We start from the raw sequence: 23,805 nt of genomic DNA, 5'->3' as shown, positions 1-23,805 counted from the left end.
AGAAGTTTGGATGGAGAGAAGGTGGCGCAAGAGTGGCAAAAAGATGGGTCTGGAAATAGAATAACTTGGGATTAAGGTATAAACCAGGTAAGAAACAAAAGAGGGGGTAAATCTTCTGATACTAGTAGTGTAGATGTTTACACACATTAACAAAATTGACTGGTGAACAGGGATGCTGATCCACCCAGTGGGATGCTGGAGCAAGCTCTCTTAGACAACATGCTGAACTTACTATTTTCATGAAATGTGTAGTAACAACTGATGGACTTGCAACCTAGTGCTAGGTGATCAGGAGAGAAAAAGGTGATAAAGCTGCAATTCAATGGTAGGTGTGTGCAATTTATAGAAATCTATAGAGCTAGAGATTGATGACTAGCAACTTTAAAATTATGTGCAATAATTTTGCACATCGCCAGGTCGGCGATGGCAAAGTTGAGAGCCTCTGGGTAAGGATCAAGGGACGAACGAATAAAGGGGATGTCGTTGTGGGAGTCTATTACAGACCGCCTGGCCAGGACGATAGCGCCGATAAATTATTCTTTACAGAACTAAGAAAGGCCTCGAGATTAACTCCCCTTGTCCTTATGGGGGACTTCAACTTGCCGGACGTTAACTGGGAGTGCCACACAGCTGACACAAGCAAGTCCAGGAGGTTCATGAAGCACCTAGATGATAACTTTTTGGTGCAGGTGCTAACGGAGCCAACTAGGAAAGGTGTCCTCCTAGACCTGTTGCTAGAAAACAGAGAGGGTCTGGTGGGAGATGTGGTGATTGGTGGCCGCCTCGGCCATAGCGACCATGAAGTGGTTGAGTTCAATATTTATGGTGACAGAAGGAAAAGTGCCACCAAAACCTCATCCCTAGATATGGGGAAAGCGGACTTCAGGCTGCTCAGGGAACTAGTCAGCAAGGTCCCCTGGGAAACTGCTCTTGAAGGCCTCGATGTCCACCAGTGCTGGTCACTCTTTAAGCGATGCCTCCTAGAAGCACAAGATCAGGCAATTCCAAAATATCGCAAGTCAGGCAGGCGGGGCAGGAGGCCGGTGTGGCTGACCAGGAATGTTCTAATGGAGATTAGGCGGAAACAGAGAGTGTTTCGCTACTGGAAGGAGGGCCAGGCGTCATGGAAAGAATACAGGGATGCTGTTCGTGTTTGTAGGGAGAAAGTTCGAGTGGCCAAAGCACAGCTAGAGTTGAAGCTGGCTGTGTCTGTGAGAGAAAATAAAAAGGGTTTTTTTAGATATGTAAATGGAAAAAGGAGAACTAAAGAATACATAGGGCCGCTCCTTGATAGGGAAGGTCTCCTCACAGACGATGACGTAGGCAAAGCAGAGACGCTTAACGCCTTCTTTGCCTCTGTCTTCAATGCCGATGATGGGCTTCGGGACCGAGGGTGCCCTGAGCTGGAGGACCGGGACGGTGGGGATGACAAACTCCCAACTGACCCTGAACGTGTGCGGGATTTGCTACTCCACCTGGATCCCTACAAGTCCATGGGTCCGGATGGGATTCATCCCCGGGTGCTGAAAGAGCTGGCGGATGTCATCGCGGAACCTCTTTCAATTATTTTTCAACGATCCTGGGAATTTGGAGAGGTCCCGGTAGACTGGAAGCTGGCAAATGTTGTGCCAATTTTCAAGAAGGGTCAGAAAGAAGACCCTAGCAATTACAGGCCTGTCAGTCTCACGTCAGTGCCTGGTAAAATCATGGAGAAGTTGGTTCTCGGACTTATTGAGGCGCACCTGGGGGACAGAGCAGTCATTGGTCCCAGCCAGCATGGGTTTGTGAAGGGTAGGTCCTGCCTAACTAACCTGATTTCCTTTTATGATAAGATCACCCGTATGGTGGACCAAGGGAAACCAGCTGATGTGATTTTTTTGGACTTCAGCAAGGCTTTTGACACGGTTTCCCATAGGATCCTACTGGACAAAATGTCCACCATACAGCTAAATAAAAACATCATACGATGGGTGAGCAATTGGCTAACGGGCAGGGCCCAAAGGGTTATGGTAAATGGGGCTGCGTCAGGCTGGCGGGCGGTCACCAGTGGGGTCCCTCAAGGCTCCATTTTAGGGCCGGTACTTTTCAATATTTTTATAAACGATCTGGATGTAGGAATAGAGGGTATTTTGAGCAAGTTTGCTGATGACACCAAACTTGGAGGAGTTGTGGACTCAAATGAGGGCGTAAAGGCCTTACAGAGGGATCTGGACAGGTTGGAGAGCTGGGCGATCACCAACCGCATGAAGTTCAATAAGAGCAAGTGCCGGGTCCTGCACCTGGGACGGGGAAACCCTGGCTGCATGTACAGACTGGGCGATGAGACGCTGGAGAGCAGCCTAGAAGAGAGGGATCTGGGGGTCGTGGTAGACAGCAAGTTGAATATGAGCCAGCAGTGTGCCCTGGCAGCCAGGAGGGCCAACCGTGTCCTGGGGTGCATCAAGCATGGCATCGCTAGTAGGTCAAGGGAGGTGATTGTCCCGCTCTACTCTGCGCTGGTGCGGCCTCACCTCGAGTACTGTGTGCAGTTCTGGGCACCACAGTATAAAAAGGACATGAAACTGTTGGAAAGTGTCCAGAGGAGGGCTACGAAGATGGTGAAAGGCCTGGAGGGGAAGACGTACGAGGAACGGCTGAGGTCACTGGGCCTGTTCAGCCTGGAGAAGAGGAGACTGAGGGGAGACCTCATCACAGTCTACAACTTCCTCGTAAGGGGGTGTCGAGAGGCAGGAGACCTTTTCTCCATTAACACTAGTGACAGGACCCGCGGGAACGGGGTTAAGCTGAGGCAGGGGAAATTTAGGCTGGACGTCAGGAGGGGGTTCTTCACAGAGAGGGTGGTTGCACACTGGAACAGGCTCCCCAGGGAAGTGGTCACTGCACCGAGCCTGTCTGAATTTAAGAAGAGATTGGACTGTGCACTTAGTCACATGGTCTGAACTTTTGGGTAGACCTGTGCGGTGTCAAGAGTTGGACTTGATGATCCTTAAGGGTCCCTTCCAACTCAGGATATTCTATGATTCTATGATTCTATGATTCTAATTATGCAAAATGCTATAACTAAATCGGTAGTAGCAGTATGTTTATTAGGTTAGTTATATTATTGATTAGGTAACTATGTTATTTAAAATGCATTGCTTAATCAGCAAAAGCTTAATCACTTTTTCTTTACACCAATGATGTTTCAGGCCTGCAGGTTAGAGGGGTGAATTAGACCATGAAATAATGATGTTCAACAAATCAGTAAAGACAAATACCATCGTTTATTTTGCAATGTTGGGCCTAGGTACAAAAATAACTGTCTGCATTGTCAGATTGATTAAACTAATTTATCTTTTAAAATATTTAAACAATATGAATTGCAGTCATTGCTTCAATACAAATTCCATTTGAAAAGATCCTTTACTTTCTTATTCCTGCATAAATTTTGGGTTGTTCTTGATTCCAGCAAAGGAAATAACTAAAAAGCCTAGATCCAATGAAATATTATACTTCTCCCCTGAAAGTACTAGCTTATTGGAAACATTGAGGCAAAATTTCTTTCTCTGGTCAACAAATTGCAAAAGAAAATACTGTTAAAACATCAGCTAGTTCACTTTAGAAATATGTATGCTTCCCAAGATAACACATTCAGCAGTGCAGACAGTTTGAGAATAATAGATATAATTCTGGTATAATAAAATTATTTCATTATGAGAGTCAAAGAGGTATGAAATCACTTATTTGCACAACACAATCTATTGAGCACTCAAACTATGTGATCTGCTGTTTCAAATATGTTACGAATGACTTGGCTGAAATCCACCTTTCCCATTTCTCCTTTTGAGATGGGCAAGGACAACAAATACGGTACTAAGCAAAGAGCACAAACATACATGCACAAACATTTTGTCATGTATTTGATCAAATGCCAAAGAAGTTATAATATCAATATGTTTTATGTTTATATTGCATTTTCTAAAAAGATTGCTAACATTGTCAAATGTCTCTGAAAGCTTCAATAATACTAAAGTTAGGTGAGGCTATTCTGACCCCGGTTGATGACACTAAATGCAACTAACCTGCAACAAGGAACAGCTCTCAAATCTCATAAATCTCATATGTTGGTTAGTGGACTTGTATGGAAAAAAAAAGGGGGGGGGGGGGGGGTTACAACTGTGCATGGAGGAAAGCATCATCCATTTCTTCCAAAAAGGAAAATAAGATGCATCCAGGCACTTCATTCCAGTGTTCAAGTACTACAGCTGTAGTACAATGAAAACTTGGATCTAAACCTCATGTTTATTACAACCTAGTATTTATCGGTATAAAACAGTACTTTTAGAGTAGGTATGTATTTTCAGAAGTACATTCATGGCTTTCTTGTAAGCTGTATTTACTCCCTGTATACTACCTATCATAGGTCTGAAAAGGTTCATTGTGGTATGAGCCATATTATATGATGACTGAAGTAAAAAACATAGAATCAGAGATATAACAATTTTTATTTTTTTCCAAATATGTTTGTCTAAAGTATTGTCTATAATTATGGGGTTGGTTTATATGAAAACGGACATCTTTCTTACGTCTCAGAAAAATAATGAATCTTATAATAATAATAATATCTTATAATAATGATAATGAATCTAATAATAAACTTTCTAATAATGAAATAATACAGAGCTAGTAAAAACATGGAAAGCCAGTTTTGGAGTGTCTTTTTTTTTGTTTTGTTACAAATTTGACAGACAAATTTTGGTAACAAAATATATTTTCATGTTAATATATACTTTAAAAATACCTCTTAACATTCCTGACATGAATTTCATCCTATTTAAAAATACCTCCTAACATTCTTGACATGAACTTCATCCTATTTGTCCAAGTGAATGGTAACTCAGTTCCCTGCTGCAGCCTGTACTGCCCTTCAGTGTCAAGCTGTCTGAGGGAGGGAGAAGAAAAGGACACCTTCTAACACTTGAACTTCTTTTCTCTGTGTGTTTTAACCTGGTGGCTTACTATGGGCTGCTGATATTTTTAAAGGAGAGTAGGACTGAAACAACAAAAATAAAATTTGGCAGGAGGTCTAGAGTTCAACTTCTTTTATCGGGAAAGATTGGGAAGCTGATCTGAGGGTTAACTGTGGGCCATTTCAGGTCAAGACCCTGGACTTGCTGGCTTTGAAATACTCAGACACCTATCAGTGAGGCTTACTTCTGTCAGCAGGAGTCAGGAGCCTCAATATTGTACAAGGTCTGGGGCATGACACAACATATATAGTTGTTTTGCTGAAGATCAGAGTTTCTGCCATGGCTGCTGACATCCATATTGTATTTAGATTCACCTTCACAAACACCAACTACTGTTGTAGCAGGCAGCAAGGGATTCCCTCTGAGAAAGGTCCATAATGAAATATCAAATCACTATCACTTAAATGCTAGGTAGGACAACTAAGGCCCTGCAGACTATAGATGCTGCTGTGACTGGTATCTGTAAAGAAGTTCACCCCTGAGGTCAATCCAAATCCCAAATCCTCCCATAGCGAAGGGCAGAAGTTCTTACATAGTTCTTAGCAGACTCTGGTAGCTTTACAAGGGTTAAGCAATGGGGATGACTGATGGAAAACACTTTTGCACCTCAGAAATATTGTCAAGTTATTCTACTAAAGATTAGTGAGAAGCTTATTTGTTAAGGACCCTGTAAGTACTTCCAGTAGAAATCCAAAGGGCTGAGGGATTAGATTTTTGGGTCTTTTCTCACTGTAGTGCATAACTTTTGATGTGTGGCATAAACTGGTAAAAGATTTTGTCATTATCATACACAACTAGCTGTACTGTGGCTGAGGATGTTCAAGAGGGATGCCAAGTGCTGCATGCACCTTGAAGCACTGTGCACCCTGAAACAGATTTAGCATTCCTTGCAGTTTTTATGTGAGCATCACAATAACTGGTGTTCTTAAGCAAAAAATGTGGAGATATTTGAAACATGACTGGACGTGGTCCTGGGCAAATGCAAAACAACTGAAATACAAGGATTGCATGAAAATCTCATCTTCTGTGAAAAATGAGATTGGTCTCCATGTTATTGTGGGGCAAAGTTTGAAAATAGGAGTGCAATAACAAGATCAAGATCAGACAGGACAAGAAATATGCATGTGTTCAGATAGTACAATAGTTACTCACTCTGAAGATTTTAGGGGACTTGACTCATGATTTTTAAATGTTTAGGGAATATTGTTAGTGACTAAATTTCATTCAGGTGACTCTGGGACATGTTAAAATAGTCTGATATCTGTGCTATAGTTTAGACCACCAAAATGCTTCACTTATTTAAAAGGAATGCTCATTTGCGCAGCTGATTTGTCTCTCACCTGCATTTTTATTTCTGAAAATAAACAAAGCTTGCTGCAGAGAAGAGAATCTGCCCCAGAAAATGTAAGATGCGGAAAAACTTCAAATTATCTACCTTGGAAGAGAAGTGACAGCAGAATGGCAGAAGGGAGACTTTGAATCCAACAAATGCAAGTCTTTGGAGATTACAATAAAATGGGAGTCTAGTGACAGTGCATGTCTATGAAAATTCACTGTGGTATCAGCCCTCCCAGGTGCCTATTTTATCAGGAATCGTTATGCTGCTCAGTGTTCCAGGAACGGTTCTGGACAATGAAATAGCTTTTGCATTCAGAGAGGTGACATTTAGTCAGCAGGCATTTAGTTGCCTGACATAAAGGCCACTACTTTTGTTCAAAAAAGAGAGTGTCTATGTGTATTATTAACAGGAGACTACAGGTAAATTTCTAAATTAAATATTCAACAGTTTAGTCAATATCTTGGGCTTGACGTCAGTGATGGAGAGGTGATAGGGAGATCTGAAATCCTCTGAGCTTATTTAGACTGCCACTTACTTAGATTGCCACTGAACCTTGCCAAAGTCTTGATTTGAAATCTTGCATTTGTGTAAACGTATTTCAGATGTAGGAATGTAATAGAGTGAGAGTGCACATTTGAATTTGCCTCTGATGAATACACATCACAGAGGAAATAATAGTCGTTTATGTACGAGTGTTCAGCTGAAGGATGTGTCCTTTGGGAACAGATGCAATTCAGCAGTCTTCTCAGCTCTGGGGAGCAGAAATAGTAAACTAACAACTACAGTAAAACTAATCAAACCAAACCAAATACAAAAGATACTCTGATCAAAACAAAACCAAAAATATATATATATAAATTAAGGAATCTTGCATTAATGGGAAGAGTCTTGTAATTAAAAGGTGGCAGTACCACAAGGTACTAATAATGTTGTGAGGCTGGATGCATGGAACAGTTCTGATGGGGGGATTCAGCACACAGCCATCTGCAGCTGACATACATGCCTGCTGGAAACACAGGGCTGAATGCTGTTGCTGTCCCTCAATTCTGACAGAGATAGAGGTAGAGTTAGAGAGAGACACAGAAATAAATATTTTTTTTTATTTTTAAACACCTTTTAGGCAAATAATAATAAAAAAATGTTATTAAGAATAAAATCCAGTAGGCATGTCAGTCATTATTATTATTATTATTCACAGTGAGGGTGACGGAGCATTGGAACAGGCTGCCTAGGGAGGTTGTGGAGTCTCCTTCTCTGGAGATATTCAAGGCCTGTCTGGATGCTTACCTGGGCAGCCTGCTCTGAGGAACCTGCTTTGGCAGGGGGGTTGAACCCGATGATCTTTCGAGGTTCCTTCCAACCCCTACAGTTCTGTGATTATGTGATTCTGTGATTATTTGTCGAGATTTCATTCAGAAGCCTGTAGATAAATTCACATGCAATTTAGCATTTATTGAGAAAATAAAACATTACAAATTTCATTTTGGTTTTCTTGCCACTTTCTCTACCTGTTGGATCTTATTTTGGATTTCAGGTTTAAGAAAGTAGATTGGTGCTGCATCAGGAGCTCCTGAGGTTTTAAAACCCAGAGACTGTTTTGACATTGAGGATTCCTGTAGAGACACACTGTCTTCTCCTTTCATTTGCAGTCTGGTTAATGGGCCTGTAAATTGAATTAGCTCAGTCTAAGTGCTCAAAATCCAAGCAAAATGAAAGCAAGATTAGAATAGTGTATGGAGGTTATTTGTGTTTTGGTGTCTTTGATTTCCTGGGGAATGCAATAAGACCAACGTAATAATAATAACATGAAAAAAGGATATGTGATTGAAGACATATGATTTGTTATAATGTACAAACCAGCATGTTACAGTGTTCAAATATCTGAGTGTTGGGTGCTCAGCTGGCAAGTCAGTGTTTCCTTCCTTCCTTCCTTCCTTCCTTCCTTCCTTCCTTCCTTCCTTCCTTCCTTCCTTCCTTCCTTCCTTCCTTCCTTCCTTCCTTCCTTCCTTCCTTCCTTCCTTCCTTCCTTCCTTCCTTCCTTCCTTCCTTCCTTCCTTCCTTTCCCCTCAGTACTCTGTTATGTGCATATGCCTTTGGACAATGTCTGACATATTTTTTTAGTTTTATTTTTTAAATAGCAAATGAGTGGCCCAAGGAAGAGAGTGAAAATTAGAGCCACGAATAACTAGATTTACGATAACAGCAATGTGCTGCATCACTTATTAGCAAAGGATTTTGAAGCTATCAGTGCTAAAAGAAGTCATCTGTCCTCCCAAGCTTTTTCTTCCTCTATACATCAAAAAGTACCCATTTTTCTGCTAGCAAACAGAAGAGGAAGGCCTCCCTCCTCTGGTGGTGGTGCTCCCTAACCCATCTTACACTTACCTGGGGGTGCCCTGTGCCTGCCCTTCCCAGAGTATGGGTCCCACAGCTCCCTAACATATCTATGCTGACGTGCAGATCATTACCTCTCTTTCATTTACACAGGCTAAGCTCTGAATTTGTCAGTATAAGGCCAGGAATTTCATTCAGCATGAGCGTGATATCATCAATCACTCCAGATAGTACTTGTAAATGTTATTTCCCTCCTTATACAAGGAGTTTTGCCTGGATCAAACTGAGTGAGGTAATCCCAGTTCAGTGGCTGAGATCTGCAGAGCCAAAATGACTTAATGATTCATCTGTCTTGCAATTAGCTCAGCCATTAAGGAAACCAATACCCCAAGCCTCTGCCCTCTGCAGTCTTTCTCTGCTCACCTCTAGACTCACTAATCGGTTAGTCAGGTGGAAAAATCAAACCAGTCTCATCTGTTCTGTGTCTGTGGATGGTCCTTCTGCCTCCAGGCCTCATAAAGAATTGACTGTGGGAATTCACAGCTATTAAAATTTCCTCAGGGGCACACAAAACAAAGCTGATGTGTTCCTGTTATACTGAAGGGTATATGAAATGCTACCCTTTTCTTTCCATCCAGGATTTAATACATTTGTACATACATAAATATTTCCTTCATCACTACTGATAGGGACCATATTTATAAATTAAAAATAGCACATCAATCCAGGCATTGAGCTACATTTCTTATCAACGAGAAGCCAGATGGGAAATCACAGTGTATGCAGATCATCTTCCTTGTACAGGAGTCAGGCTACGTAGTTGAACAGCAGTGTACACTGTTGAAAACCAAACAAAACAACTTCACAAGATTTTGGAGTTGTGGAGTGGTGTTTTTTTTTTTTTTTTTTTTTTTTTTTTTTTTTTTTTTTTTTTTTCTCCTCGGGAATGATCTGGAGACATGGCAAAATAACATGTAAGGATTTATGAAGTTTTGAATAAAAGAAATCCACAGAAAGAATGTTAGTGGTAACAATAGCTAGTAATAACATACCCAAATGAAAGTCCTTTATCTTATTTTCATCACTCCTATTCCCACATGTGAAGTCAGAACTAAGTTGCATTATTATATGTTATTGTCTCCAGAGTATCTAACATCTACAATTACAGTAATGATGTGGTTTTCTAAGGAAAAAAAAAATGATAGGAGGAAAACACTGAATCTGATTTTCTCTTGTGAAAGCCAGAGATGCAAACAAAGATTCTAAATCACTATTAGTCATATTTTGGCTCAAAAATATATCTTAAAAATGCTATATGGTGGGAAGTCTGAGAGAGGCTTGCAAGATCTGTGCTGCAAATCAGATATAAGATTTTGGTAGACATTTACATGCTCAGCAACAGAATTTCCATACAGTCTGTGAACAGTAACTGGTATATCTTTCTGCAGAAGGATAAATCTGGACAAGAAGAGGCCACTTACACATTGTTAGCATTGACTCCCTCAAAGGTGAAGTCCAAAGCCAAGTATTACTAATCAAAAACTTCATATCTGTTATACATGTGAATATGCATATATGCATTTAGGAGTCAGAAGATTGACAGAAGTGTGCTAGAATTTTTTATATTTTATTTAGGTGATATTACCCAGAGATGCTGTCTGTGAACACTGAAGTCTTTGAAAGCACACCTGGGATACTTAACAAATGGTAGTGAGTCATGTGAGGAAGAGCAGTACTACACTGAATTTCACCAGATTGTTCTTCCTGTTTTATTCTGGTGTAACAGAATGCCAGATTTTCTTATTTCTTATGCTCCTTTTTTTTTTTTGTTTTTGTTTTTGTTTGTTTGTTTGTTTGTTTTAATTTAATTTAATTTAATTTAATTTTTAGAATAGGAGTTAAGATGAATAGATGTATGAGGCAGCTCAGGACAGGGTTCAGGTATTTCTGCTGTTTCCTGTGGAGCTCCGAGAATGGAAATGATGCTGTGAAATTATGATGTTGATTTTCTTTTTTTCCTCAGTGAAGGACTCTGCAATCCCTGAAAATTAGCCTTGAAAAGTATGAGTGTGAGCATCATTATTCTTCCCAAGAGAAGAAGATTAAATGCTTTTACAGTCCTGGATATTTCTTAGGTTTTGAAGTCATTGATAAAATTATAAATTTATATATATATACATATATGTATATATACACATATATATATACATATAGATATAAATACAAGAGAGAATCTTCTTTCTAGTGAATCAGTGCTTCCTGTAGAAGGTTCTTCTTCCAAATATTAGCTAGTTTGGTAGAATTTGGAATGTAATATTTGATGAGGAACTATCAGATTTTAGTCCAGATTTCAAAGATGTTATAAATCACACCGAAATAGAATGTTTTCATATTTGAAAGCCTAAGCAGAACTTACAATAAATATGATATATAAATATTTCCCTTTAACTGTAATGTTCTCTAATCTCTCATGTTTTCTTTTGCATCTTACCTGTAATTTCCTATATTAATGACAGTAAAGCCAATCTGAGATGGGCTCAAGCAGAGCCCCTAAGGAATTTTCAGACAGAAAACTGAACTTTATGTCATATGTTTTATGGTTACTCCACAGCCTAACAACCTTTTAGTTTGAAGACAATGACTATTCTATGCTAGATTTTGACATTCAGACCTAGCACTTTAGGTGTAAGTGGAACCTCCTTCCTGGGGAAATGCTTGTCATGATAGCTGGGAAGTGGCTTGGGAGACAGGTGCACACTGTTCTTAGTCCTATACTCAGTAGGACATGTCCTACTCAGAGAGAAAATATACCAAAGATTTTAATGAAGCTCAGCATATAAATTCAATCCTGTTCTTAACACTAAAATTTATGATCGTTAAAGACTTTGGCGTCTAACTACAAGCCAAAGCTTCTGGAGAGACAGCTAGCACATTACATATCCAATGATGACAACTAACATGACCAAAAAAAAAAAAAAAAGGAGCTACAAACAATGAACTTTGAGACTGGCTATGTAACAGAGAAAATAAATGATTCCGCCTGTTATCTGACATATGACATGGGCCAAAGCTTCCAGTCAGTGTTCTTACTACTGCAGTTGATATGCTAGAAGTATTTGCAAGCTCTCTTAAAGAAAAAAATCTGGCCTGTATCTTGTATAACTCAGATGTTTAACATATTTAAGAACTGATGTTTTACTTTGTTCAGAATAAATAAACAAAATATGTTTTCAGCAGAAGTTGAACTACTTCATAAAGACAGAAACTTTTCATGAACCACTGTTTCTGCATTTAACCCAGCAGCCTGGCTCCTACAGATATATACCATGGAAAAAGCAGAAATGAAAGAACTATGCTGAAATGCCTGTCAATTTCAAATCAAGATAATTATTGAATACCTTTCCAGATACAACATAAAGTGTGTCTCCTCAAAGAGTTTGGAAATGAAAGCTTTCTGCTACCCTGGCAAAAAGGGTAGCAGAAAGATGCCATAACAGAAAGATCCTCTTTCCTCCTTGTGCACTTGTGTGCACAGCCTAGATGCATGTGTTGGTTTATTTCCTCATTCATTTAAATCCTCCATTATATAAATTGAACCAACATACCCAACCCACTATTGCCAACAGAAATATAGTCACAGAAGCCCTGTCATTCTGTCTATCAAGTGTTTAACAGAAGTTAAATAAAACTTACAAACAAAATGAAATGACACTGTAAAGCACTTGTCATATGAATAATTAGGCATTATAATAGCAACAGTCTGCTCAGCCTGCTCTAATCTGTAGTATTTTTGTTTAGCAGCTGCTATGCCTGACAAACAGATGCATGTTCTCTGGTGGGTATCTGTGTATATACTCTGTGTGTCCTTCTGAGTTTTACTAAAGTTAAAATATTACCCTTGACCTGCAGAAAAGTAGGCAGATGTTTTACAGGGCTAGCAAATGGGAATATTCTTTTATGAGCAAGTGGGAAATGCACTAAATCTGGCTCAGCTAGCAACATGTTTATCCTTTATTATCATCTACTTTTGTAATCTCTAAACCTTCCTGTTTGATGTTATTATCCACAAATACTAGTTCTTTGTAACAGAATGAACAAGTTCAGATTTTCAAACCAAGCTACCTGCTTCCCAACAATGGATGGGAAATCTTTGTCTTTTGAGTATCTGGGTGCTGATAACTGTTCTAATTATGCATTAACAGCTATAGATTGCAGCAATATGCTTCTGATTACTATCAGTGTAATAAAGTTAAAGGTAGTTGCAAACAGACTTTGTAGAGTGAAAAAAAATTAATATCACAAGACGAGTCACTGTGAATTTATGCCATCTGTCTAATGATGAATGACACCAGTGTAAATGCTATCAAATCAGCCTACAGATTTGCTATATATACTTAGTAACCTGCAAATACACAAAGCAAAATGGCCCCACTTACACTGTGCATCAAAACAGAGAGTATAACACTTTGTCACAGGGTAAATTACTCTATTAAAATTATCACATATTTAGAAATGAAAAAGACATTTGTTGTTTTCAACCTGATTTATTTCTTTTTTGGACAGCTCTTTTCTTCTAAAAGTTTTGTTTTCATGATTTAGATTCCACTTCATTGGTATTTTAAAGCTACCAACTCTGGCATCTTTTTATTACCTTGGTCTTCTATTCTACTAATGGGAATGTCATGAGGTCTATTTTTACTGTAGTTTCTGATAGTATAAGCTACATTTCTTCAGGAAAACAAAATGAAACAAATCTTTACTGCTTAATCACTTGCCTAGACTATCTTTCAAACATTTTGCTACAGTTAAATCTTCTTGATGTGTGGTCCATTTCTGAGATGAAGCTGTTAGTGCTCCAGACTTATGAGAACAAATTATGTGGGACAGATTCTCTACTTGCACAATCTGCTGAAATAAGAACATATAATATATGCGTACATATGATGAACACTGACAAGTGGATGTTGTCTAGATATTAAATAAATTGTTAGGGTTATAAATGAAACTATACCTTCTTTCTATTCTCTTTTCTTCCAGTCTGATACAGTTAGAATAGCAATTTTTGACGTAATATCATTCCTCCTTAAAAGCACTAAATAATTTGCCTCACTTGACCTAATTTCAGTAATTTAAAAGGTAAGTATTTAGGCTAAACTAGTTAGTTGGACTTTCATACTGTCATGGAAGGAAAATACAAGAGGCTGCATACTGCATGTACCTTTCTCCACGGAGTGTGGAAGATTCTCAGATGTCTATCTGGGAGCACTTGTTGGTCTTTTAGGCTGCACTGTACAGCACTTGTCCCATAAGCTTCCTCCAGTACAGTTATCTGAACTTCATGCCAAGAAGGAAGTCAGTAATTACCAAAATCACTGTTTTCTTTGTTCCTTTCAACTTACCGATAAGGTTGAAGTCTGAGAATTTTACTGGAAACTATTATTTAGCAACAACGTCAAGCTAATGGTCTTTTCCAGTTCCTTGTGTCTCCTTCCTTCTCCAGACTCAAAGAATGGTTCTAGTACTTACAAAACTGTAGTACCTACACTTACAGAGTGCTTCTTTATACAGGAGAAATCTCTGTAGTGATAACTTTTTCTCCATGTGCTTTGACTTTATGCTTGCTGATCCCCTTGCCCCAAGTTAATCAAAAGTTGATGAAGAAGGAACATAAAAAACAATAGCCAAATGTTTCAAGAAAAGTCATAATTACAAGTAAGAAGTATGTCATTACTGAAATAACCTGCCATATTAATTTTAATTGATATCGCTCATTAAAAGAAATAATCATTTGAATTAATATAACTTTGTATAGAAAAACTAAGAAATGAGGAATACAAATATATCAGCTGGCAGGATGCAGCAGCAAAGTGGGTAAGTGGGGTTAGTGTCAGTGTTTATTACAGGAGTTAACAAATTTAATTCTACAGGAGAGACAGAGATGCTTAGTCAATTTTTATCCATTCTGTGTTTGTTGAGAATATGCACCCAGCAGATGGTACAAATCTGTGCATTTCAGTTCTTTGAACTCTTAGATGTCATGTCAAGAACACAATCAGTTAAGTCCCTGTAATCTGTTTCCTGCTGGTTATGTGCACTTGCCCCCAAAAGTCACATGTTTGCTCAGAGAAGGTCCACAGCTTGAATATAAAGATGAAACCTTATGTGTGTAGACACCTTTGTCAAAGGGCATTCTCTAGTGTGCTTGCATGTTTTCCTTCAGATAAAATTGTCATGTAGTTTTTTGGTTTTGTTTTGTTTCTTTCTTTTAATCAGAAACAAAAATATTTTCCATTGAGTAATGGAATTGCCATGAAAATAGTGAGTTTATTTCCTACTAGTAGAGAACAAGTTGTTAACAGTATTTGAAATATTTTTAGAATGTAGTACAGTTTAATTCTGCATTTCTTCAATGCTACATTAACTTCTTAAATCACTCAGGTATCATCAGGTTCTCTGCAATACAGACATTAGGAGCTTTTCCCATTGCCTACAATGAGAATAAAATTGTTTTTATGTTAAAGAATGTATAACATTAATTGGAGGAGATTAAAAATATAGTGAAAGTGTGAAAAATATTTTTGTTATAGGAGCTCATCTTTCTTAAACAGTGACAATTCATTGCAAAACACTAGGATTTTATTTAATTAAAAATATTAAAAATAATTTAATTACTGCAGATTTCTGAGGAGATCACTCAGATATCATGGCATGTAAAGATATAGTTAACTTTGGAGTAGGCAATCTGTTAAGTGATTTCTTTAGGTGCCTTCTAGCCCTATTTAGATAATTTCAGAAGCTGTAAAGAGTGTGTATGGAACATTTTTGCTTCTCCTGTTGTGTAATCCATCTTATCCTACATTTCTTTTGTTTGACACATGTTGCCCCAATTAATTAGCTTTCTCCTATTCTTCTGTTCAGTTTCCCTTATTCCAGTCCACTGAAAACCCAAAACAGAACAGAGACCACAGTTGCTGTCTGATGACAGCAGTGGCTAAATTTTGTTTAATATCACCTTGTTATTCTGCAACAAATTGAGACTAATTGCTTCTCCACTGCTCTGTTAGTTTATGTAAATGCCAGCAACTCCAAGTACTGTCATAGCTCCCCTCCTAATCTCTGTAAGCTTATACAGAAAGGAAACTGGCAAATGAGGTCTGACTGGTAGGTGAATGAAATATCATGATGAAAGATGTGCCCATCATTGACTCCTCTTCGATATTGAAATTCGTGATTTTCACCTCAGGTGTCATGTACATGAGCAGTTGTGACTCTATAAATCTCGTGGAAAGCTCTTTCTTCCTTTTTGCCCTCCTCAGCAAACAAAAATTACATTTATATAAACTCATGTAATGTCTGTTATTGGGTTTATCATGGGTAGGTTTGAATTTTTATTCAATTAATATAATTTCTCCCTTTCTTCTTTAGTGCTAAAAACTACACAATGGCTCTTTAATATTTAATTGAAGATATCGTTTTACGGGTTTTAGTTTAAAGGTAACCATAGCACAAACACATCCATTATTAACTACCGAACAGCAGTGTAGGTTCTTGGGGATCCTCTTTGGCTTAATATGAGAACCCCTGTCAGCAGGAAACAGTGCTGGTATTGTTGGTAAGCGTGACAAACTGGCAGATCCAATGGGCACTACAGTGGAACAATGCAAACTGCTTATATCGGTAGAAGAGAAGATGTTTAAGAGCGAGGTGAAGGCGGAAGGCGAGAGACTGTCGAGGAAGGTTCGGTTCCGTGTGGCATCCTCTCACAGCGGGAGGGTGCTGAAGGAGGTCTATGCTGATGGGGAGGCCACTGACTCGCTGGACTCTGAATATGCCAGTAGCTCGGAGACCGACCAGACCAGCCGTCTGAGTGAGGTGGAAGGGCAGCAGAATGGACACGTCGGGTCTGAGTGTGATGAGAATGAAAACGAGCAGGATGACTTGCTTATTTTAGTCAGAGCTGCTAAAGAGAAGGGTTTTGGTACAAAGCGAGTCAACATACTCAGCAAAAATGGCACTGTCAGAGGTGTCAAGCACAAAGTCAGCGCTGGTCAAGCCCTCTTTGACAATCTGTCAAAAGTATTTCAGGTAAGTGATGCAGTACAGCTGGCTCTAGGCCCAGTATCTGTCCCTTTTAATGTTGCACGTTATTCTGTTCCTTTGTCCAGATCTCTCTCTTTGACAATTTCTCAGGCTCTGGATTCAATTCTGCCTCCTCCCCTTTGCTGGCTGCTGGCTGCTCTTTCTCAGCACAGTCTCATTCCTCTTTTTGGCTCCACCCTCCAAGCTGACTGTGATATTTTTCTGTCAAAATTGACCTAAAATTTGCTTACGAGCACTGGGTATACTGTGCTTCTCACGTCAAGACCAGGAAAGAAACAAAATAGAGGAATTAACTGGGACTTTACCAAAGATCTGTATAGGGGATATGTACAAGGATGTGTCATGTTTCCACCTCTCTTGTATTAGTTCTAATGAGTTTGCAATGCTATCTACTGTCCCCTACATGTAAATACGTATACTTTTAAATTCCATTGTGTTTAATCTGCAAAGTAGATCAAATTAAATGCAGGATGGCAACAATGACTGTTTTCCCACATGAAAATTTCAGAGGAATGAAATCTTAGTCACATTTATTAATTTATTAGTCTCTTTTATTAATGTCTGTTTTCCATTCATTTTATTGAAGGAGTAGAATATCTGTATTTGAAACAGTATGTGACATGCTGACCCCTTAGGCAGAGAAATACAGGCCTCAGAAAATTCAAGATAAAGTTCTAAAAAATTTAGTTCATATATATAATTTATCTACATAATTATTCAGGTCTTTCAGTCATTAATATTCAAACAAAGGAACAGGTATGCAACCAAACTCTCTCTAAAGTTTGTTAGAACCCAGAATTATGATGCCTATTTAAATTAGCCTATAGTGCCTTCAGTGCCTTCTTTTAAAATAATTTATGCAGCTTTAAATCATGGGGAATTTGATATTAGTAACAACGGCTTTTTGTATTAAAATTAAATATTCTAAAAGTTCTTTGTTACTTTGAAGCTAAGTCATTTCATAATATTTTAGGAATGGCTGTGGACTAGCATTCTCTTGCTTCTGAATACGAACTCACCCCTTATGCTGTACCTATTTTTTTTGTCAGTACTGATATTTCTGTGTGAGATGACTCTTTCTTCAATGATGAATCATCTGTAATGTCTGTGTTTTGTTCTTTATATCACAGAGCACTCAGAGAAAGCACTGCTTTCTTTCAAGCTACTCACCAAAAACTTTGCTCTTGAGTTCCCCGCTCTGACAAACTCACTGGGGACTTTTTCTAATCAGATATGAGTTAAGAAGTGTTAGCCAGGACTTGTCTGTGTTCTTCTCCCACCTTGATTCCAGACCCTGCTCCATGTTATTTTCCTACAAGATCCCGTTTCCTTAGAGATAAAGTTTGAAGTGTAGTGAAAATGGGTGGTTGTTTGCATATCTTTTATGTCATATTGTGATACAATTTTCTGTGCTACTTGGTGAGCACAGAGAAGAGCTAAACAGAGAAGTTGTCTTTGGGGCTGATTTGGAATGGCCTGATCCTGATTTGAAATAAGATCATACTCTGTCTAGCTACAAATGGAGTATAATTTTTTAGGATAACATTGTAAGATAATTTCTAGTTTTCTGTAAGTATGTTCCAGACAGTTTATTGTGCAGCAATACCATGTAGAGAGCAACAACCATTCTGGATTCAAAAATATATTAAGATAGAAATATGTCACTGTAAAAAGATATAACTCAAAATCCCTTGATCTGAGCACTTTCCTAAGTTCACTTGATTGATGTGAGAACATCTACAATTACATGTTTTGCTTCCCTTGGGTAAGCAACAGCAGATGTTGTCGTGGTTCCGCTCGAGTGGGCAGCCGAGCTCCACCACAGCCGCTCTCTCACTCCCCCTCCTCAAAGAGGAATGGGGAGAAAATATGTGAAAAGGGCTCAAGGATTGAGATAAGGACGAGAAGATCACGCAATAATTATTGTAACGGGCAAAACAGACTCGGCATAAGGAGATAGTAAGATTTATTGCCTACAACTAACAAGCGAGAGAAGTGAGACAACAAAGGAAAAAAAAACAAAAGCACCTTCCCCCCATCCACCCTCTTCCACCTCCTCCCCCCGAGCGGCGCAGGGGAACGGGGAATGGGGGTTATGGTCAGTCTACAGCACTTCTTCTCTGCCGCTCCTTCTCGGTCACTCTCGTCCCCTGTGCTGTGGGGTCCCACCCACGGGATGCAGTCCTTGATGAACTGATCCGGTGTGGGCTTCCCACAGGCAGCAGCTCTTCCAGAACTGCTCCAGATATGGGTCCGTACCACGGGGTCCATCCCTCAGGAGAAAACTGCTCCAACCTGGCTCCCCTACGGGCAGCAGCTCCTGCCAGATCACCTGCTCCTGCGTGGGCTCCTCTCCACGGGCTACAGGTCCGGCCCAGAATCTGCTCCGGCAGGGGTCTTCCACAGGCGGCAGCCTCCATCGGTGCAGGGCCACCTGCTCCACCGTGGTCTCCTCCACGGGCTGCAGCGTGGAACCCTGCTCCACCGTGGTACTCCATGGGCTGCAGGGGGACATCCTGCTTCACCATGGTCCTCACCACAGGCCGCAGGGGACTTCTGCTCCGGCGCCTGGAGCACCTCTCCCCCTCCTTCTACACTGACCTTGGCGCAAGGCTGTTCCTCACTCCTCTCACTCTCCCGGCTGCTGTGTGGCGCAGCGTTTTTTCCCTGTCTTAAATATGCTCTCACAGAGGCGAAAAACAACATCGCTTATTGGCTCGGATCTGGAAAACAATGGGGCCCTTCCCAAACATGGGGCAGCTTCTAGATCTTTCTCACAGAAACCACCCCTATGGCTCCCTGCTACCAAAACCTTGCCACGTAAACCCACTACATTCCACCCCTCGCCTCTGTTAAAAGCATATTTAAGACTACTCACAACATACTCTTACTTTACAATTATCACAACAACCTTCACAAACTTCACTTACATCAAAAAGAAAAAGAATTCACCACACCAAAATAAACATAACATCATCACAGCACCGACAAGGTGGACATTTTACACACACACACCACCCCTCGTCCCTTCACCACACTAACATATCACAGTTACTGCTTTCTTAAATTCTTCACAACTTGTACATTCCTAACAATCATCCTGCACATATTTTTGCCCGTTACTTCTACTAACTATCATCCTTATCTCAAATTCCTCGAGCCCCACGTTGGGCGCCAAAAAAGACTGTCGTGGTTCCGCTCGAGTGGGCAGCCGAGCTCCACCACAGCCGCTCTCTCACTCCCCCTCCTCAAAGAGGAATGGGGAGAAAATATGTGAAAAGGGCTCAAGGATTGAGATAAGGACGAGAAAATCACGCAATAATTATTGTAACGGGCAAAACAGACTCGGCATAAGGAGATAGTAAGATTTATTGCCTACAACTAACAAGCGAGAGAAGTGAGACAACAAAGGAAAAAAAAACAAAAGCACCTTCCCCCCATCCACCCTCTTCCACCTCCTCCCCCCGAGCGGCGCAGGGGAACGGGGAATGGGGGTTATGGTCAGTCTACAGCACTTCTTCTCTGCCGCTCCTTCTCGGTCACTCTCGTCCCCTGTGCTGTGGGGTCCCACCCACGGGATGCAGTCCTTGATGAACTGATCCGGTGTGGGCTTCCCACAGGCAGCAGCTCTTCCAGAACTGCTCCAGATATGGGTCCGTACCACGGGGTCCATCCCTCAGGAGAAAACTGCTCCAACCTGGCTCCCCTACGGGCAGCAGCTCCTGCCAGATCACCTGCTCCTGCGTGGGCTCCTCTCCACGGGCTACAGGTCCGGCCCAGAATCTGCTCCGGCAGGGGTCTTCCACAGGCGGCAGCCTCCATCGGTGCAGGGCCACCTGCTCCACCGTGGTCTCCTCCACGGGCTGCAGCGTGGAACCCTGCTCCACCGTGGTACTCCATGGGCTGCAGGGGGACATCCTGCTTCACCATGGTCCTCACCACAGGCCGCAGGGGACTTCTGCTCCGGCGCCTGGAGCACCTCTCCCCCTCCTTCTACACTGACCTTGGCGCAAGGCTGTTCCTCACTCCTCTCACTCTCCCGGCTGCTGTGTGGCGCAGCGTTTTTTCCCTGTCTTAAATATGCTCTCACAGAGGCGAAAAACAACATCGCTTATTGGCTCGGATCTGGAAAACAATGGGGCCCTTCCCAAACATGGGGCAGCTTCTAGATCTTTCTCACAGAAACCACCCCTATGGCTCCCTGCTACCAAAACCTTGCCACGTAAACCCACTACAGATGTATAACAACAGCTAAAATGTGTATGGAATCTCTTATTCTTGATGAGAGCCTGTTTCTGCCCCTTTGCTGATTCAGCAGTAGATGACCTCATCATACAATTCTCAGAATCAGTGTCAAATCAGCTATTTGTAATCTCAAAGTATGTTCATGACCTCTTGACAGTCCTAAACTGAATACTGATAAATTCTTGAATGCAAACATTTATTATTTAGTTTTAATACATCACTTATTAACTAAAATATGTATGCAAGAAGTCAAATACTGTGTATTTGTGAGTGTCCTGTGACCGTGAAAGTACTTTTTTGTTTTTCTGCAGTGTCTGTCCTTTGATTCTTCAGACTACACCTGCACACCTCTATTACCCTATTATCCTGAATTGAATGGGATAGGATAGAATAGGATAGGATAGAATAGAATAGGATAGGATAGAATAGAATAGAATAGAATAGAATAGAATAGAATAGAATAGAATAGAATAGAATAGAATAGAATAGTTCAGTTGGAAGGGACCCGCAAAGATCCTCAAGTCCAACTGTCCTTTAAAATAAGTCACTTTGTTCAGATATTCTAAGGGTAAACAGGGATTCATTAAATGGTCCTTAAGTCACACAGTAAAGGTCTTTGATGTATGATGTTCAGAAAAACTTCTGGTATGCCTGTGATAAAAGCATTCCTACGTATTTTTGATATTCCATTGAATACTTGACTTTTTGACTAATTTTTCCCCATTTACTAACTACAGCCTTTCTACAGAATTGGTTTAGACAGCTCCTTCCCACAACAGTCTCATGCAGAAACCTTACATCTTCTGGAGTTTTTGGGAATGTGAATACTGTGAGACATACAAGCAGTATTTGTAGAGGAAAAAAAAAATTATTGTTATTGTATGATACAAGATTGGCCTGAGAATATATATATACCACCAAATAGATGTGCAGCCCCAGCTACATCTTCCTGCAACCACATGCCAAGCACTTCCATCACCAGCACAGCCACCAAATTCCAATTTCAGGCATTTCTTAAAATGAACTAGGTCCCATGCATTAGCCTGGCCAATGACTGTCCCTGGACACGAGCTGCTGTGGCATAGTGACAGTAGGAGCTGCATCTCCCTTCCCCCTGGGAGGAGCCTGGGGAGCCCAGCAGGAGCATCCGTGCACAGCTGTGGGGCAGAGGTGTGGGGCAGAGGTGTGGGGCAGAGAAGCATGTGCTTAGGGTAGCATCTCTGCTCCATGGCAGGAAGTGTTAGGGACAAAAATGCAGGAAGACACCAGCCCTGTTTATGGGGAGTGGTGTCTTCCCCATAGAAGACCTTCCCCAGGTCTTCAATCCCTCCAGCCTTTTTCTTCCAGGGGTGGTGCCACAAGGAGAACATTCCCATAGCAACCATCTCCTGGAGCAAGTAGGCTGCTGGGGCTCCCCTGTGTCCAGTCTGTCCCACCACTATGTCCATCCTGTCCCACCACCATGCCCATTCAGCAGCCAAATCCACCTCACTTGGGACCTGAGGGGTGGCCTCAAGTTCATTTGTACAGGCTGACACTACAGTGGTCAGATAGTCAGAAATATTTTATCCATGAGAAATGTGCATGGTTCAAAACCCTGAAAGGACCATGAGCTCTTGGTATTCCTGGTCATCCACCTTCTCAGAATGAGTGAAATTATCTTAATTGAAATATTAAATCTGACCACACTGGCAGTTCCAGAGCTAAGTAAGTGACCTTCTGATTACACAGGGGCATAAGCTCTTTTCTGAATATATAAAGTAATTATTTTCTTCATGTAACTAAAGTGTTTGTTTTCTAATACTGAAACCTGGACATTGTTAAAATATGAATAGGTTTGAATGCATCCTATATTTTCCCATATGAAACAGAACAGAAATTATTATTGTTTCCTTGAAATAAAATTAATTCTTTTCATAATTACTTTGCGTGTGTGTATGTGTGTCTGGGTGTCTGAACAGGCTGTCCCTGTGATGGCTTCCAGGCGATGCAGAGCAAAAATCCTTGGGTTGCCCAGTATATTGCTAAGTAGTGCAATGTTTGTTTCATGTGAGACTTTGCTGTGCACAGCAATGGAGCTCAGTCAGAGCTTTCACACAGGTCTCCTCTCATTCCCAGTTTCATCACGGGTCCTTTCCTCTAATCCCAAACTTACACACTACACTGGCCTTCCAATATGCTCTGAGAGGTCACTTTCTGTTAAATTAGCTACAGATCTCATTCTCAGGCAGGGCCTGCTGACATCTATTATGGCAGGGCAGGCCTGGTTAACAGACCTGATTAATGCCTTTCTGAACATTGCATGAGAATGGATATGGGTGAAGAGGGACATAATGTGTTTGGTCTTAATGATATTTTCCAGTGCAGTATCACAGGTAGAGCTAGCATTTAACATTACAAAGTGCAAGTCAATATTCAGCCAGATAAAGAATTAGCTTATTAATATTTAGAGGGAGAGATGGGAAGGAAGAATCAGATAGAGTTAAGAATCAGATAGAGTTTGTTAAGAGAATGAAAGCTTCTAGGGTGGTTAGATTCATTGCCATCTCTGTTTGTTAGTGATCTGGAGAAGTGAACACACTGCAAGACATGCAGATCTCACAAAACCAGAAGGGATGGCTAATACCAAGCCACAGAGAAAATAAAATGAAAGACAGCGACAAAAGCAACAGTCTTCCAAAGAAGGCAGATGCTGAAAAGTACTGATAAGAATGTTTCTGGTGTAACAGTAAAACCAAAGGCCTTAGATTGGGTGGCACACTGTATATCAGTCCATCC

At 40.6% G+C, this 23,805-nt stretch overlaps 1 protein-coding gene across 1 annotated transcript in view; it reads left to right on the top strand.

Moving 5' to 3' along the window:
- Positions 1-16,320: 16,320 nt before the first annotated feature.
- Positions 16,321-23,805, top strand: part of GRXCR1 (glutaredoxin and cysteine rich domain containing 1) — a gene marked incomplete at both ends in the record, with an annotated part of 40,030 nt that continues 32,545 nt past the window's right edge. Inside the window, one exon of the mRNA XM_084285990.1 lies at positions 16,321-16,767. Within this exon, the coding sequence (XP_084142116.1) occupies positions 16,321-16,767 (447 nt within the window). The remainder of the gene's footprint in view (positions 16,768-23,805) is intronic.

Source organism: Netta rufina (assembly GCF_964035555.1).
Source record: "Netta rufina genome assembly, chromosome: 4".
NCBI lineage: Eukaryota > Metazoa > Chordata > Aves > Anseriformes > Anatidae > Netta > Netta rufina.
Note: the sequence above shows the minus strand (reverse complement) of the source record. Positions and strands in the feature narration are given on the sequence as shown.